The 17,160-nt window shown below is 43.5% G+C and overlaps 1 protein-coding gene across 1 annotated transcript; it reads left to right on the top strand.

Annotated features, from left to right (window-relative positions):
* Positions 1-956: 956 nt before the first annotated feature.
* Positions 957-16,600, top strand: il12rb2 (interleukin 12 receptor, beta 2a). The gene is made up of 16 exons (XM_084164352.1): positions 957-1,007; positions 1,365-1,526; positions 2,153-2,410; positions 2,950-3,064; positions 3,440-3,639; positions 4,630-4,778; positions 5,204-5,345; positions 8,283-8,356; positions 13,308-13,509; positions 13,774-13,983; positions 14,132-14,233; positions 14,328-14,483; positions 14,561-14,698; positions 14,879-14,987; positions 15,135-15,222; positions 15,330-16,600. Exons 2-16 carry the CDS (start codon positions 1,412-1,414, stop codon positions 15,822-15,824), a joined length of 2,553 nt encoding a protein of 850 aa, XP_084020478.1. The 5' UTR covers positions 957-1,007; positions 1,365-1,411; the 3' UTR covers positions 15,825-16,600.
* Positions 16,601-17,160: the final 560 nt, after the last annotated feature.

The raw sequence follows: 17,160 nt of genomic DNA, 5'->3' as shown, positions 1-17,160 counted from the left end.
GTCAATCACTGTGTGTCTATTGATCTATACTGTACCACACAATGGGTTTCTTGCCCAAAGCAGACGGATGTTGAGGACATGTTAAGTTTACAACACAGTTATATTCTGCATCTGAGAAATGAGTGATACAGTCTTTGCACACCACTGTGTAACATGGTATAATGGTAATGGTATAGTAATGCAGGGTAAACTGATCCATAGATCTGTGCCAGGGCTGTGTTCTCCTCATAGAGCCACCTGCTGTACCAGGCAGTTATAGTGACTTCCTGAAAAATACTTCACACTTCCTCCCTGAGAGCTCAGAAAACTGAGGGTGCATCTCAATAGTTTACGATGCCTCCTCTCATTCCCTTGTCTCCTTGTATCTTCATCTCCTTTCCTTCATTTGCTCTTATCTAAACTTTCTGGACTAATGAAATCAAATTTCCCGAGAGGCCTCCGCAATATTGCTTTCATTTGTCTTGTGTTTTAAAATCAGTGCAGATGAAGGACAGAAGAGGATTAGAGAAGATGTTAGACATCCAGTCTTGTGAGGGGAGAACATCTGTAAAAAGTGTTAATCTCCAAATTCAGTGTGAGATGGGGGATCCCCTACAACCGGCAAATATCACTCACCTGGTATGTCACCATGGCTGCATTTAGACAGGCAGACAAATTCTGATCTTTTTTTTCCAAAATGGTCTTTTGACCAATCACATCAGTGCTGAAAAATATCTGATGTGAAAATATCTGATGTGATTGGTCAAAAGACCAATTAGTGGAAAAAAAGATCAGAATTGGGTTGCCTGTGTGCACACAGCCGTTTTAGGATTGGGCTCATATGTGTAGGCTACTTGTCATGCTCTGTTGAACCCGCAGAGGACATAGCAGAGGAACTGAGATGAGGGTTGGTCTAGTCAAATGTCAACTGACACGCATCTCAACCAAAACAGGCTCGCACGCTTTCAGCCAAACCACTGACACACACTGCACTGGACTAAGAAGACACTCAGAAATGTCAAATTAGTGTAAGTATAAACATAGGGAGCACGTTGTGATAATTAACAAATGCTGTTTGGTGGGGAATTATCAACTGTATGATGTCAGAGCTGGGTGAGTGGTGTTTTCTGTTTTTATACAGCCTACATTCATGGTGTATTTTACTAAATTGCTACAGTTGATTATTGTAGTACAGGATCAACCATTTGAGTTATCAGAATAATCTCAATCAATAATCTGATATGGTTTTATTGTGAACATTGAGCAATGTTCAACATGCATGGGAAGATGAGCATTAATTTTCTTTTTATTTTCTTAAACATTTAAAATAGATATTGTTGTCAAAAAGATAGTGTATTTAATAAATAAAATGTTTATTTCTGTAGTGAGACTGAAAGACCCCACGGACCTTTAGCTATGATACACAAACGGAATGCAACTCACCACTGATAGTGAACAACCCAGAGGACCAATGGCTTATTCACCCCATGGTTGGTGGTCTATCCTCATTGGCATCACTTTCCTGTGTGCCATAGGGTCCAGTAGAGGTAAGTGGTCTATTCACCAATCATGTAGGCTACCTAATAAGAGTCATGTCAAGAACACGTGATATTCTTCCTTAGTGATACTTCAAAGCATTTGTCCAAGATAGATTCATACAATGTCCAAGACACCATTTCTCCCTGTCCACAGACTGTGTACTCTGCAAGTCTGCGTTTGCCTTGAACTGTTCTCATATGCTGAAGGAGGACACTTGATCTTTTAATAAACACCCTCTGAATATATCTCTAATAGTATGAGCTGATTTCTTGCTGTCTCACTTCTCTGTGTGCCAATAGTCACCAAACTACAGTATTGTACAGTATTGAGCGCAGGCTTTTATTCTAGCCCAGCATGAACACACCTGATTCTACAAATATATAATATTTATGGTGTTATTGCTGGGTTAGAACAAAAACCTGCACACCCTGTAGCTTACCAAAACCAGTGCTGGTGACCCTTGTTCCGCTGTGTTTTCTGTTCCGCTTCTATGACAATGCTGCTAAAACAAGTCTATTTAACTTCCATTTTCTTTCAAAAGTTGCTGACTATTTAGCTCATCTTCAGTTTACTCCTCTGTTCATTCCCCAGTAAGGTAACAACAGTTTTCTTTGTTGTTTTGTTGTGCCTCCAGCTGATAAGCCGTGTACTGCATCATCCAGCATTGGGGACCTGGTCCTTCTGGGCTCCAGCTTCCAGGTGTTCTGTACCTATCAGGCCAGCTGTGGAGCTTCCAAATCAATGCACATAGACAAGAAGAAAACACATCAAATGCAGCCCTACAACTCTACAACTATATTCCTTAATGTGACAAACATAAGTAAAAACACAACGTACACCTGCTTGTGTGAAGGAGAACCTGAGCCTTGTGGACTCGACATTGATACTGGATGTAAGTATGGAATAGTATACTCTGCAATAGAGTATTCTGCAATACCAGAGCACTCTGCAATACTTAACTAAAGCGTTGACAGTGACCAGAATAACTTGCTGAGAGTAACTATAGGGCTGGGGCTGTGAAACCAAACTGAATGGGAGAGATGGAGAAAAACAACTTGTGCGTTTTGACACTCATGATGCAAACACCGCTCCCTGAATTAGCCAGTCAGATATGCAGTGTGACATATTTTCATCAAGTAGTCTTTAAGTGCAACATGTGGTGGAGGAGTTGCATTATAAAGTTTGCTCTATACCTCTTGGAGCCTACTAGTCTGACTACTAACTAGTTCAACCCATGTCAGTGTCAGCACTTCTAACAGGTGTGTCAGAGGTGCAAGTTTAAATGATACACATCTAACTCTCATGTCAGTGGTCTTTAAAGGAGCAAGACCATCACATGCTGGTTACTGGTCCAAAGCACAATGAGAAAAACACTTTGTCCCAGACCATGTCCTTTCGTGTTGTTGATGTATTGTCATGGTTACCTTGCAGACCCACCTGACCTGCCAGAAAATGTAACCTGCATCCAGAAAGGAGAATTTGGAGAGGTGATGTGTCAATGGAGGAGAGGAAGGGAAACTCACCTGACAACCACTTCAAAGCTCTGGTGAGTTTGGAAGAGAAAGAGAAAGGGACAGGCAGTACTGTGTCATGTATCAAATCATAGCTTAATAGGGATCTGAGCTGAGGAATCGCAGGGTTGTTGGTCTCTCTCACATGTTGGAGCAGCCTTGGTGGTCAAGCATACTTCTGCTACCAACAACCCAATATGGCAAGACAACGACAAGTTTAAGTAAAAACAGACTCATCACTGTTATGTTCTGCTCAGTATAGTTTTTCCCCATACAGACTCAAATACGGAGAATAAAACAAAAAGAGAAAAAAAGAAAAGGAAAATGCACATGAGATAGAACACCCAGCTGGTATGGATGAGGTGTACTGTAAAGTAAAGAATGACTTGTATGTGTTTCATGTGTTTCAGGGTGAGAGCTGTGTTTGGTAACAGCACAGCAGGATCTGTATCCTACCCTGGTTCTGGTTCCAGGTCTGATCCTGGTCTAGTCTCAGCTCATTTCTCTGTGTCTGGTTCTGTCCAGACTAAGTACTCCGTGTGGGCCAGCTCCTCTAACAAGCTGGGCTCTGCTGTGTCCACCACCCTCAACTTCACACTCAACCACATTGGTACGGCAGCTGCAAAGGAACAAAAAATAATATAACACTGATTATGCAATTTTGAACATTCGGCACCTGTATGAGCAAATGTGCGCCTATCTATGCATTTAGCAATCATTGCTTATTTTTTTAAATTTTTGTGCAATTACAAATTAATTCATTCACTATTTTAACATTTAACTGCAGTGAGCTGTAAATCAAATGTTATTTGTCACATGCGCCAAATACAACAGGTGTAGACCTTACAGTGAAATGCTTACTTACAAGCCATTAACCAACAATGCAGTTTTAAGAAAAATAAGTGTTAAAGATAAATAAGTGTTAATCAGGGTCACACAAAGTGTTTCTTGGGTCACAGAGAGTGTTTCTTGGTAGTCCTAAACAAATCTACTGAAACAAAAGTATACACCTTCCACACATGGTAATGGGCTTAAAAAATATACCATGTACCATGTCAGATATAGAGTTTAAATGTATTCAATTTTGAGTTTGCATCCCAATATTACACTTTATATACATCATAGAAGACTGAAACATAACAGAACCATTCAACATAGAAACACTGGATTTTTGGCGTAAAAAAAGAATGGACGTTTATTAATTATAACATTCCACCATAAGGCCACTAGAGAGCGCTTTGGTCATTTGACTTCTAGGCTTTGTAATCTACCTAACGTTTGTTTTAGAAATGACCAATGCAGCAGTTATGATGCATTCTAGATGAGTACTAAAAGATGTTTGTCAGGTTTGGGTGAGTAATATCACTGGTGAGGCTCTCTGCACTCTGCATCCACTACTGTACTCTCTCGGTCCATACTAACTGTCCTACGTGTATCCCTGTCCATATTGACTGCTCTCTCTCTCTCTCTCTCTCTCGCTCTCGCTCTCACTCTCACTCTCGCTCTTTCTCTCTCTCTCTCTCTCTCTCTCTCTCTCTCTCTCTCTCTCTCTCTCTCTCTCCCTCTCTGTCTCTCTCTTTCTCTCTCTCTCTCTCTATAGTGCAGCCCAGGCCCCCTGCTGTGTCCCAGGTAGAGTGCTGGTCGCGGGGCTGTGAGGTCAGGGTGGAGGAGGCTCAGGGAGCTCAGCTCCTGGAGGTCCAGCAGAGAGCAGCCCAGGGACCAGGACCATGGATATCACACCCATACACTGTAAGAACCACTGTCACACAGTTACCCACGCACTGTAAACATCACCTGCCATATAGGGAACTGACTGAGTATTGACCATTATACACATACAATCCAATGCTGCTTTGCTAGAAGTTGAGTTGCAAAACCGTTGCAAGACACACACAAGACACAACCTCACATGTAAGATTTGACCTTAAACCACAAGACCTCTCGGCTGAGTCAGAAGCAGAGGCAGATTTGACTGGGGTTTGCAGATCCCTGCCAAGCCAGTCAAGCATCTATATGTCTTCACTTTTTAGTAGTCCACTCATGCCTTGTCTGCCTTGGCAGCCCCCCACATGCAAGTCTTATGATTGTGTAATGAATATGTAATAATTGTCTTATAAATGTGTAATACATGTCTTATAAAAGTAATACTGTGTTCTGACTGCTGTGCCTCACAGGCAGGTTCAGTGAGGAACCAGTCCATTGTGTCTCTGCAGCCCTACACAGAGTATGAGTTCCAGGCCAGGGTCAGACTGAGCCATGAGAGAGGCATCTGGAGTGACTGGAGCCCACCCCTCTCTAACCAGACACAGGAGGAGGGTAAGAACACTAGCACTGCACTGTCTGGGTGATTCGTTGGTCCTGCGGATGGCCTTTATAGACGGGTTGGTTGTTTAGCAACAAAGCTGACTTGTGTGCAACTATGGGGCAAAACAGACAGGGTTGGCTTAGATTGTTGACAACATGTTAACTATACTTTGTCTCCAACGTTTATTGAAAGCATAAATAAAGTTTCACAATATGCACTTGTTGTCTCTCAAATATACTGAACAGAAATATATACGCAACATGCAACAATTTCAACGATTTTACTGAGTTACAGTTCATATAAGGAAATCAGTCAATTGAAATAAATGTATTAGGCCCTAATCTATGGATTTCACATGACTGGGCAGGGGCGCAGCAATGGGTGGGCCTGGGAGGGCATAGGCCCACCTACTTGGGAGCCAGGCCCATCCACTGGGGAGCCAGGCCCAGCCAATCAGAATGAGTTTTTCCCCACAAAAGGGCTTCATTACAGACAGAAATACTTCTCAGTTTCATCAGCTGTCCGGGTGGCTGGTCTTGAATGATCCCGCAGGTGAAGAAGCTTGATGTGCAGGTCCTGGGCTGACGTACTGCCAAATTCTCTAAAATGATGTTGGCGGTGGCTTATGGTAGAGAAATTAACATTCAATTCTCTGGCAACAGCTCTGGTGGACATTCCTGCAGTCAGTCAGCATGTCAATTGCACACTCCCTCAAAACAAGGCATCTGTGGCATTGTGTTGTGTGACAAAACTGCACACTTTGGAGTGGCCTTTTATTGTCCCCAGCACAAGGTGCACCTGTGTAATGCTCATGTTTGCCATATTAGCATAGACGTGACATCAGTCAAAACACCTCAAAGCAAGACATGGTATCCAGAACAAGATAAAACTAACTGAAACGAGCCACTTATGATTCCCCACATGGCAGTTTCTTGTCGTTGTTGCTAGCTATCTGGCCATCCAAAATCACAACAACACACAAACTTCTGTCCCACTGAAGTGTGCACATCGTTTTCATGACTTTCTCAGCTAACCCATCTATAGCAGAACCAGTGATGTACAGTTATATACGCCTGGTAACTGGGGTTCTATCATACATCTCTATCAGTGACAGATTCAGTGGACATGTGTCACTTTATTAATGATGCCCTGTAGTATACTGTACTGGTTGGTTGTGACTCTAAGTTATTGTGCAGTTGTGTGCTACAGAGTATGAAAGAGAGACAGAGAGTAGAAATCGGTTTGAACATGATGAGGTGGAAAAGAAGATGCTCAGGGAAAGTTTCAGTTTTGACATTGTATAGATGATGTCAGATTACAGATGTAGTTTAGACATAGTTTTCCCTTCACACACCTGCATATAGAGCCTAATCAAAGGTGAACCCTGTCTACAAGTCAACAGTTTCCTGTGAGTGTAGAAAACATGATTTAGATTAAACTGAGTTGTATCACAGAGATAAGCTTGCCCTCTCTATACCTACACTTACATAGAGCATTGTGAAACATGCATCTAAGAAGGTTTAATCTGATCCCAGGCCAGGAGATTTCAGGTGTTTCTGGAAACACCTCATAACATAGTGTTCATCATCATACTGAGAGGAACAACAAAGTATCCTTATGGTCAACACTAAGCAGGATCATATCGTATAATGATCGGCATCACAAATTTAGAATTGACGTGTACTGGATAATTTATCATCTGGCTAAATACGGTAACACTGCCTTCATTCAGTGAAGTGACTTCATTAATTTACAGTGAAACGATACTGTTCTTTATTTCATGCGTTGTTTTACCGACCAGTACTCATCATGTATAAGTAGAAGATGAGAAAATAATGTCCCTCGGCAGTATTGAGTGACAGTCTTTAACTTTGAGAGTGTCTCTGCATCTCTGAGAGCTATCAACCACACCATCACCCTGTAGGAGAGATAGTCACAGTGTGGTAGCCTCACCATAACCTCACCTCCCTTCTCTGTCGTCATTCATCTGCTCTGTAAGCCACATGGCCCACTGCTGTGCGTATTTGTGTTGGTGTGTGTGTGCGCACAGCAACCAAAATTCCCCCTCTCTCACTTCCTGATCATCAAGGGAGGAGTTTCTTTTTCATTGAACAAAAAGTAAGATACGGAAAAACATTGAACGATGACCCACATTTTGAAACTTAACAAGATTAGGCATGACAGGTCAACAGATATCAGAAAAGACGATGAAACATAAACATCTTAACTCCTCAAGTGTTGATGTGGTAATTATGAGGATAAGCAGCTACCCATTAATCTTGATGACATTATTCTGGTGAAATAAATACATTAGAGATAAGGCATTGGCTTACACTGGAAGTGATGTGCAACTTCCCTGCGGGGTTAATTAAGTGTTTGCTTCTTGGAGGTGGACAAACCTCGTTGTTACCATCATTTATGAGAGATGCTATCACCTTTTTTGGAATACCAAGAATTTGACATAACCCAGATAAGCACCTCATGCCAAATAAGCCTTTTAGTAGCGCATCTGAATTCTATTTGATGATGCTGTGTTTGTCCTGTCTGCTGACTTACAGGATGCAGATCAAATCAGTCTGGAATTATATGTCACTTTGGTTGGCAGTTTATTATTTGATGCAAAAACTGTAAAAATGTTGTTTCCAGGAAATATTAGTAATGTCTGAGACACGTCCTTGTTCTGAAGAAAACATAATGAAGGTTGTCAGATGGTTATCAAAACACAAAATAGGCTGAAGGCTGATGGCTATCACAATGACCTTGTACATACAAGCTATGTACTTAATGGATAGAATAGAATAGTACTTTATTGGTGCCAACCACCCAGACATCATACAAATACACAGCAAACATTTTGGGAGTATACATCAATTTTGGGAGGAGCATGGGGTCAGCCACAGCTAACTGTTGCAAAGAATAAACGGTTTGTATGCTGTGCTCTTTTACAGCACCTGCCAAGGCCCTGGATGTGTGGTACACAACCTCCAACTCTCCCAACAACTCCATCACTTTACACTGGAAGGTGAGCATTCAAACAGATGTCTTAATATATACACTGCTCAAAAAAATAAAGGGAACACTTAAACAACTAAATGTAACTCCAAGTCAATCACACTTCTGTGAAATCAAACTGTCCACTTAGGAAGCAACACTGATTGACAATACATTTCACATGCTGTTGTGCAAATGGAATAGACAACAGGTGGAAATTATAGGCAATTAGCAAGACACCCCCAATAAAGAAGTGGTTCTGCAGGTTGTGACCACAGACCACTTCTCAGTTCCTATGCTTCCTGGCTGATGTTTTGGTCACTTTTGAATGCTGGCGGTGCTTTCACTCTGGTGGTAGCATGAGACGGAGTCTACAACCCACACAAGTGGCTCAGGTAGTGCAGCTCATCCAGGATGGCACATCAATGCGAGCTGTGGCAAGAAGGTTTGCTGTGTCTGTCAGCATAGTGTCCAGAGCATGGAGGCGCTACCAGGAGACAGGCCAGTACAGGAGGGCAACAACCCAGCAGCAGGACCGCTACCTCCGCCTTTGTGCAAGGAGGAGCAGGAGGAGCACTGCCAGAGCCCTGCAAAATGACCTCCAGCAGGCCACAAATGTGCATGTGTCTGCTCAAACGGTCAGAAACAGACTCCATGAGGGTGGTATGAGGGCCCGACGTCCACAGGTGGGGGTTGTGCTTACAGCCCAACACCGTGCAGGACGTTTGGCATTTGCCAGAGAACACCAAGATTGGCAAATTCGCCACTGGCGTCCTGTGCTCCTCACAGAAGAAAGCAGGTTCACACTGAGCACGTGACAGACGTGACAGAGTCTGGAGACGCCGTGGAGAACGTTCTGCTGCCTGCAACATCCTCCAGCATGACCGGTTTGGCGGTGGGTCAGTCATGGTGTGGGGTGGCATTTCTTTGGGGGGCCGCACAGCCCTCCATGTGCTCGCCAGAGGTAGCCTGACTGCCATTAGGTACCGATATGAGATACTCAGACCCCTTGTGAGACCATATGCTGGTGCGGTTGGCCCTGGGTTCCTCCTAATGCAAGACAATGCTAGACCTCATGTGGCTGGAGTGTGTCAGCAGTTCCTGCAAGAGGAAGGCATTGATGCTATGGACTGGCCCGCCCGTTCCCCAGACCTGAATCCAATTGAGCACATCTGGGACATCATGTCTCGCTCCATCCACCAACGCCACATTGCACCACAGACTGTCCAGGAGTTGGCGGATGCTTTAGTCCAGGTCTGGGAGGAGATCCCTCAGGAGACCATCCGCCACCTCATCAGGAGCATATCCAGGCGTTGTAGGGAGGTCATACAGGCACGTGGAGGCCACACACACTACTGAGCCTCATTTTGACTTGTTTTAGGGACATTACATCAAAGTTGGATCAGCCTGTAGTGTGGTTTTCCACTTTAATTTTGAGGGTGACTCCAAATCCAGACCTCCATGGGTTGATACATTTGATTTCCATTGATAATTTTTGTGTGATTTTGTTGTCAGCACATTCAACTATGTAATGAAAAAAGTATTTAATAAGATTATTTCATTCATTCAGATCTAGGATGTGTTGTTTAAGTGTTCCCTTTATTTTTTTGAGCAGTGTATATTCTATAGTATTCACTGTGGTGTTTTTGCAGACTTTACTGTAGTATTCACTGTGTTGTTTTTGTGCAAAAACATTACAGTTAATACTGTAGTATTTACAGTAGTGTTTTTGTGGACATGCCTGTACTGTAGTATTTATGATGGGACATTGATACCGGAGCTCCAATGCAGTTTTCAAAGCACTACTGATCCAATACAATGTACCCATGCTCGTTTCAAACTATCATTATCGCGTGATCAATGACGCCCGAAGCTTTGTTTGATCATGTGGTTTTTCAAACAGTGGTTTGCAAAATGAGAGATCCCACAGATTTCGCCATGGTTACGGTGCTTTCTTCGATTCCAAGTTGCTTTCAAACACTGACTACTGTACACCGTACTTATAATGTAATTTAGTTAAGATTTTGTGATGTAGTGTCACCTGAACGGTAGCTCAGCAGGTAGTCGGGGAACAGTTAATGGGGTTGATTCCTGGCGAAGGCTTATTATTTAGAAAATTGTTTTATGTGACACCACACTTTCTGCACATTTTTATTTAGTATGGTATAAGCTTCTGTCTAAAGCATCCAAAATAATGCCATAGATTCCGTTTTTGACAGCAAAACAAAAGGGATTCACAGCTAAAAAGGGAAGCATGATGTAAGGTGAAAACCTGTAATGGTAAATTATAGTAGGCTATTAACACCCACAATGAACCGCTGTGCCACGGAGATTTTATGAATATTGTGGAAAAAAACGTATTTATGAACATCCTCGCTGCTTTATATTGCTAATCGGCAGATGTCACATTTGACAACCGTTTCCCATGTGTATCAAGAATAGTCCACCGTCAAAAGGACATCCAGCCAACTTTACACAACTTTGGGAAGCATTGGAGTCAACATGGGCCAGCATCCCTGTGGAATGCTTTCGACACCTTGTAGAGTCCATGCCCCTATGAATTGAGGCTGTTTCTGAGGGCAAAAGGCAGGGGGATGCAACTCAATATTAGTAAGGTGTTCTTAATGTTTTGTACACTCAGTGTATATGCCGTTTGTCATAAAATATGGTGTCTCTAGCTCTATCTATCTCTGAGTAATTAGGAAAAAAACTAAAAGTTTTACTTTCGTCCTGGTTCTGTCCTAAACTGTAGCAGTTCATGCGTCTGTATAAAGCTTTCTTAGCCATAGCTGCAGCCTGTGGTCTAGTTACTCTGCTAGCTCCGCTAAACGTTTAACTCTGACCTCTTCTGAGAGGGGATACCCCCCCCCCCCAACCTCACCCCATTGGTGTGAGAGGCTCCGTCTCCAATGATTTGTGAGACTGAAACCTGGGCCAGACACGTGACAGTTTCAGTTTACAAGAAACAGAAGATGAGCAGTTTCAAATAAATGATAGATCCCTTACACACCTCTCCTCTCCCTGCAGAAATGCTGCAGGGATAGCGTGCCTTCTTAGCTGTTCCTGGGGAAATACAATAAAGTTGAATTAAATGTTAAGCTAACACAATGGTAGGGGCATGTTGATATTGTTATCATCATAACAAATGTTGGAAAGGCAACAATATAGCTAACTGTAGAAACAGTCAGACTCTAGGGGAGAATCTCAATTACATACTCCTCTCTCGTTGCCTCCTTCTCAAAACCCATTGGATGAGAAAGCCAGAGGTCTCTCACCTCTGACCTTCTCCTCCAATGGGTTTTGAGAAGGAGAGAGAAGAGAGGACACGAGGAGTATGCTATTGAGATTCTCCCTTGCTTTAGGATTCTATGCTGGGAAACAGAAATGGGATTAAAACACTGATAGCCAATCCTATCACTGCATCATTTGTGGTTGTTGCCCATGGAGTGGGCCTGTGTTTTATACAGTGGGGAGAACAAGTATTTGATACACTTTATGATTTTTAAGTAATTAATTTGCATTTGATTGCATGACATAAGTATTTGATCACCTACCAACCAGTAAGAATTCCGGCTCTCACAGACCTGTTAGTTTTTCTTTAAGAAGCCCTCCTGTTCTCCACTCATTACCTGTATTAACTGCACCTGTTTGAACTCGTTACCTGTATAAAAAGACACCTGTCCACACACTCAATCAAACAGACTCCAACCTCTCCACAATGGCCAAGACCAGAGAGCTGTGTAAGGACATCAGGGATAAAATTGTAGACCTGCACAAGGCTGGGATGGGCTACAGGACAATAGGCAAGCAGCTTGGTGAGAAGGCAACAACTGTTGGCGCAATTATTAGAAAATAGAAGAAGTTCAAGATGACGGTCAATCACCCTCGGTCTGGGGCTCCATGCAAGATCTCACCTCGTGGGGCATCAATGATCATGAGGAAGGTGAGGGATCAGCCCAGAACTACACGGCAGTACCTGGTCAATGACCTGAAGAGAGCTGGGACCACAGTCTCAAAGAAAACCATTAGTAACACACTACGCCGTCATGGATTAAAATCCTGCAGCGCACGCAAGGTCCACCTGCTCAAGCCAGTGCATGTCCAGGCCCGTCTGAAGTTTGCCAATGACCATCTGGATGATCCAGAGGAGGAATGGGAGAAGGTCATGTGGTCTGATGAGACAAAAATAGAGCTTTTTGGTCTAAACTCCACTCGCCGTGTTTGGCGGAAGAAGAAGGATGAGTACAACCCCAAGAACACCATCCCAACCGTGAAGCATGGAGGTGGAAACATAATTCTTTGGGGATGCTTTTCTGCAATGGGGACAGGACGACTGCACCGTATTGAGGGGAGGATGGATGGGGCCATGTATCGCGAGATCTTGGCCAACAACCTCCTTCCCTCAGTAAGAGCATTGAAGATGGGTCGTGGCTGGGTCTTCTAGCATGACAACGACCCGAAACACACAGCCAGTGCAACTAAGGAGTGGCTCCGTAAGAAGCATCTCAAGGTCCTGGAGTGGCCTAGCCAGTCTCCAGACCTGAACCCAATAGAACATCTTTGGAGGGAGCTGAAAGTCCGTATTGCCCAGCGACAGCCCCGAAACCTGAAGGATCTGAAGAAGGTCTGTATGGAGGAGTGGGCCAAAATCCCTGCTGCAGTGTGTGCAAACCTGGTCAAGACCTACAGTAAATGTATGATCTCTGTAATTGCAAACAAAGGTTTCTGTACCAAATATTAAGTTCTGCTTTTCTGATATATCAAATACTTATGTCATGCAATAAAATGCAAATTAATTACTTAAAAATCATACAATGTGATTTTCTGGATTTTTGTTTTAGATTCCGTCTCGCACAGTTGAAGTGTATCTATGATAAAAATTACAGACCTCTACATGCTTTGTAAGTAGGAAAACCTGCTAAATCGGCAGTGTATCAAATACTTGTTCTCCCCACTGTACGTGGTTCTGAATCTGATTGCAGAGGCTGAGTGACACAGAGGCCAGAGGGAGTATCAAGGGTTACAAGGTCATAGTTCATGACACCCTGGCTGGGAAATCTGAGGGCACCACCTCCAGTAATAATATTTCAGTCCTGTCCTGCTCTCGCTGTGATATCACTGTCTACGCCCTGAACTCCAGAGGTTCATCACCCCCTGCCCTTGTCACCATTCCGCTCAGAGCAGGTAAGGCATCTCAATTTCCTCCCCCTTTTTCTCCCCCTTTTCCTCCATCTTCCTATTCAAGATTCAGACTCCTCTCCAGAAAAGTTGATTCTTGATAAGTGCACTTTGGTTAAGTTATTTGTTCCACTTCTTTGCTTGTTTGAGTTAAAAGACAATCAACATTTACAAACCACATAGACATAAATGTAACATCCATTTGACCATAGTTGACAGGGAAGGGTGACTGCTCTACTGATAGTGTCACACACTCATCTCCCTTCACAGCCAAGCCCCCTCAGTGCGTGACTTGTAGAAATCACAGTAACCACAGCGTCACCATCTCCTGGCAGAGGCCTGTAACTGCAGGAGCAGCCAGTGGGACAGGGTATGGGCCAGTAATTGGCTACCTGGTGGAATGGTTCCCTGTAGGCAGACAGGTGGAGGAGCTCAGGTGGAAGAGACTGGGTCCTAATGAAACCCATACTGTCATTAGAGGTACGTGTAGCGGATGGATGGCCAGCTTAGAATCGCATTAGATCTTATTGGATCCCTGAGTAATGACACAGCCTGTTGATCCCTCCTCTTGCTCTCAATCCCTCTCTCTCTCGAACTCCACCCCACCCACTCTCTCTCCTGTGTGTAGATAACATTAAGCCGCTAAAGTGCTATGAGGGAGCAGTTTATGCTCTGTATGAGCAGGCAGTGGGCAGGGCCCAGTTTGAAGACTTCCACACCTGGGAATCAGGTAAGACAGGAGATCACAATTTTTTCTAAGGTTTCACATCAATGGATCAGTGCCAGAGTTTGATTCCTATTTGTGGTGTGACTATGTCCTGTAGTGCCGTCTGTGGGTCCGTCTGTCTATCAGCCGGTGGTGGAGGGGGACAGAGTGACAGTGTCCTGGTCAGAGGTCCCTCAGGGAGACAGGAGGGGCTGTGTCATCAACTACACCATCTATGTGGAAAACTCAGAGGGAAAAGATGTCGGAAACTACGGTATGGAGAATAACTACCGAACACAATGTGCATTGTGTGTGTGTGTGCTGTGTTCATGACCTGTGGTTGTGTTCCAGTCTGCAGAGCATCAGAGAGGTCCTTCACCATCAGGGGCCTGCCCTCAGCAGAGTACCGTCTATGGATGACCGCATCGACCGCCTCAGGACAGAGCCCCAAAACCAGACAATCTGTCCACTTTTTCATCAAACCTCAAAGTGAGTGTAACAAGGTTGAAAGAGTGAAAACAATGTTTCTTAGAATAATCTAGCTGAAACACTCTCAGTACTACCATTCCAGTTATGTGAAGTGTTACAGTAAATACAGAATGCCTATGTTTATACTGTATAATGTTTACACTGTATGCTTATTATGTACCACTGTGGGTTTGCTTTCAGACAGCTGGCTGTATACCATGGTCCTGGTAGGGATCACCTCCTTCCTGGTGTTCTTCCTGGTGTTCTTTGTCCTGCTGTGTCTGTACCAGGTCTCCTCGTTACGACAACGGTAATACAGTAGGAACAGGAGCAGCCTCTAGTCCTAATGGGGAGTCACTAGACAGCAATGAAATGGAAATATTTATTGACTGTGTTATTAAGTGTGTGCTCTGTTCCTGACTCACTGTCATTCTCTTCCATGTTCTCTCCTCCTCAGAGTCTCAACACTCGTCCACTGCCTCATGCCAGATATCGTTCCTGATCCGGCCAACAGCAAATGGGCAAAGGAGTGTGCCAAAGAGAAGGTACATGCAAGCACGCACGCACACACGTACACACAAACACACTCTGAATACTTAATTTGGATCCACAGTGATACATTATAGTCTTTCCCCTTCCCGTCTTCCCCCAGGGTGAGTTGACCCTACACCTCTACCTCAGTGAGTCCAGTGTCAGTGAAGAGGAGGAGCCAGACACTGTGGAGGTCCAGGAGCTGCCTGAGGGCAGCTGGATCTCAGGGAACCCAGCACAGCGCACTGACAGCTCCAGAACTCTAGAGGGTGCCATTCACCCCTCCTCACAAGTCCTCTTCATGCCCCAGCAGATCCCCGCGACAGACCCATCAACAACAGCCTACTTCCAGAGCTCCTACCTCAAGAGCTTCTCCCAGGAGTCAGGCTCCTCAGGACAGACACAGGACTCCCAGGGAACAGATATGACTGTAGAATACATCTCAACACACGTCCTGGGGAGCAGAGAGGAGAAGGAAGAGGAAGGTCTGGATGTGATGGGATTCTTCCCCTGTCCACAGAACCCCCTGAGCCCGTTCATGAACCCTTTGGTGTCGTTCGGAGGGAAGCTGACTCTGGATGCAGTCAGAATCGACTGCAGTGAGTTCTTAGACTGAGGGGATAGACAGACAGCCATATAAAATAAACCCAGGAGCATGTTGTGTAAAGACCCTGGATTTGGTGAGTGCATTGCAAGCACCTCCAAGTGCTAAATTGAGATAGCTTGCTTTGGGACCTGCCAGAAGGTTTGAACTTCAATGCCGACCTCTGAAGTCTTATTCTAGTTCAGTTAATCAAGACCTGAAGATGTGCTTCTATGAACACTGAATTACATGACTGGAACTTTTCCAGACTTTTCCAAGAAAATGAAAGTATCATAATCTTGATTGAAAGTACACTTCAGTCCAGGAAAATGTTTTATGTGGGTCTTTGAAATCAGACCTAAATGTTTTAATTTCAGTGTATCATGACTATGATTCTCACTAACTAATCATTATAAACAGTTATATTGCATTACAGTACAATAGTACACTATCTATCAGAGAGGGGAAACTACAATCCTCGGGGGCCGGAGTGGTGTAACACTTTTTCACCATAGCAAACACAGGTGATTACACTAATTGCATTCTAAACTGAAGATTATGATTAGTTTATTATTGGAGTCAGGTGTTAGCTGGGGCTGGGGCAAATGTGTGACATCAGTCAGGCCCCCGAGGACTGGAGTTGCCCATCCTAGATCTCTGTCTTGGATAACACAAAAGGTCAATACAATACAACTCACATTTCCCCCAGTTTACAGGGACTGTAAGCAATGAGCCTTTCTGAAATAAACCATGAGTGTTATGTAAAATGCACTATGCGTTCATATCTGGAAGTTTACTTATTATTTTCACAAAGAGAGAGCACTGGGATATGCAGGGTCAGCCTTAGCATAGAGTACTGGATCCTTGCAGAGAGTACAGGTGCTCTATAGTGTACGTTTAATATAGGGGATTATTAAACACTATTGAAAGTTTAATATGTTTAATATAGGGGATTATTAAACACTATTGAAAGTTTAATACGTTTAATATTGGGGATTATTGTGATGAGAAAAAAGGAGACTGGAGATGCCAGAGAGGTTAGACTTTTATTTGTTATTTGGGGTCTTTGAATCAGTTAGATTTAGTTATCAACAGTTAATCAGAGAGCAGCAAGAAGCGAAAAACATAAACAACCTGCGGAGAGCAAACAGGCATGTATTCTGAGAAGAATAAGAGATAGATATTAGGATACAGATTACAGATGTATCAATGGTTTCAAATAGTTGTCTCCTATTTAGCTTGCAAACATGATTTACAATATGGTTTAACAGTGGTTTGTTATACACAAAGAGGAGGCTGGGGACATACCATATACAAAATTGATGTATTCGTTAGCAAAAAGCACTAGCATTAGCATCATTAAATTAAA

The sequence above is a fragment of the Coregonus lavaretus genome (assembly GCF_964263955.1).
Source record: "Coregonus lavaretus genome assembly, chromosome: 6".
In the NCBI taxonomy this organism is placed as follows: domain Eukaryota; kingdom Metazoa; phylum Chordata; class Actinopteri; order Salmoniformes; family Salmonidae; genus Coregonus; species Coregonus lavaretus.
The sequence above is the reverse complement of the archived record's forward strand: the minus strand, read 5'-3'. Positions and strand labels throughout refer to the sequence as shown.

What these genes read in the sequence shown, in the direction of transcription:
- il12rb2 (XM_084164352.1), top strand. Translation starts at nt 1,412, where the DNA reads ATGCAACTCACCACTGATAGTGAACAACCCAGAGGACCAATGGCTTAT. An exon ending in GGATATCACACCCATACACT is followed by an intron (nt 4,779 to 5,203) that starts GTAAGAACCACT and finishes TGTGCCTCACAG; the next exon opens with GCAGGTTCAGTGAGGAACCA. An exon ending in AACCCATACTGTCATTAGAG is followed by an intron (nt 13,984 to 14,131) that starts GTACGTGTAGCG and finishes TCCTGTGTGTAG; the next exon opens with ATAACATTAAGCCGCTAAAG.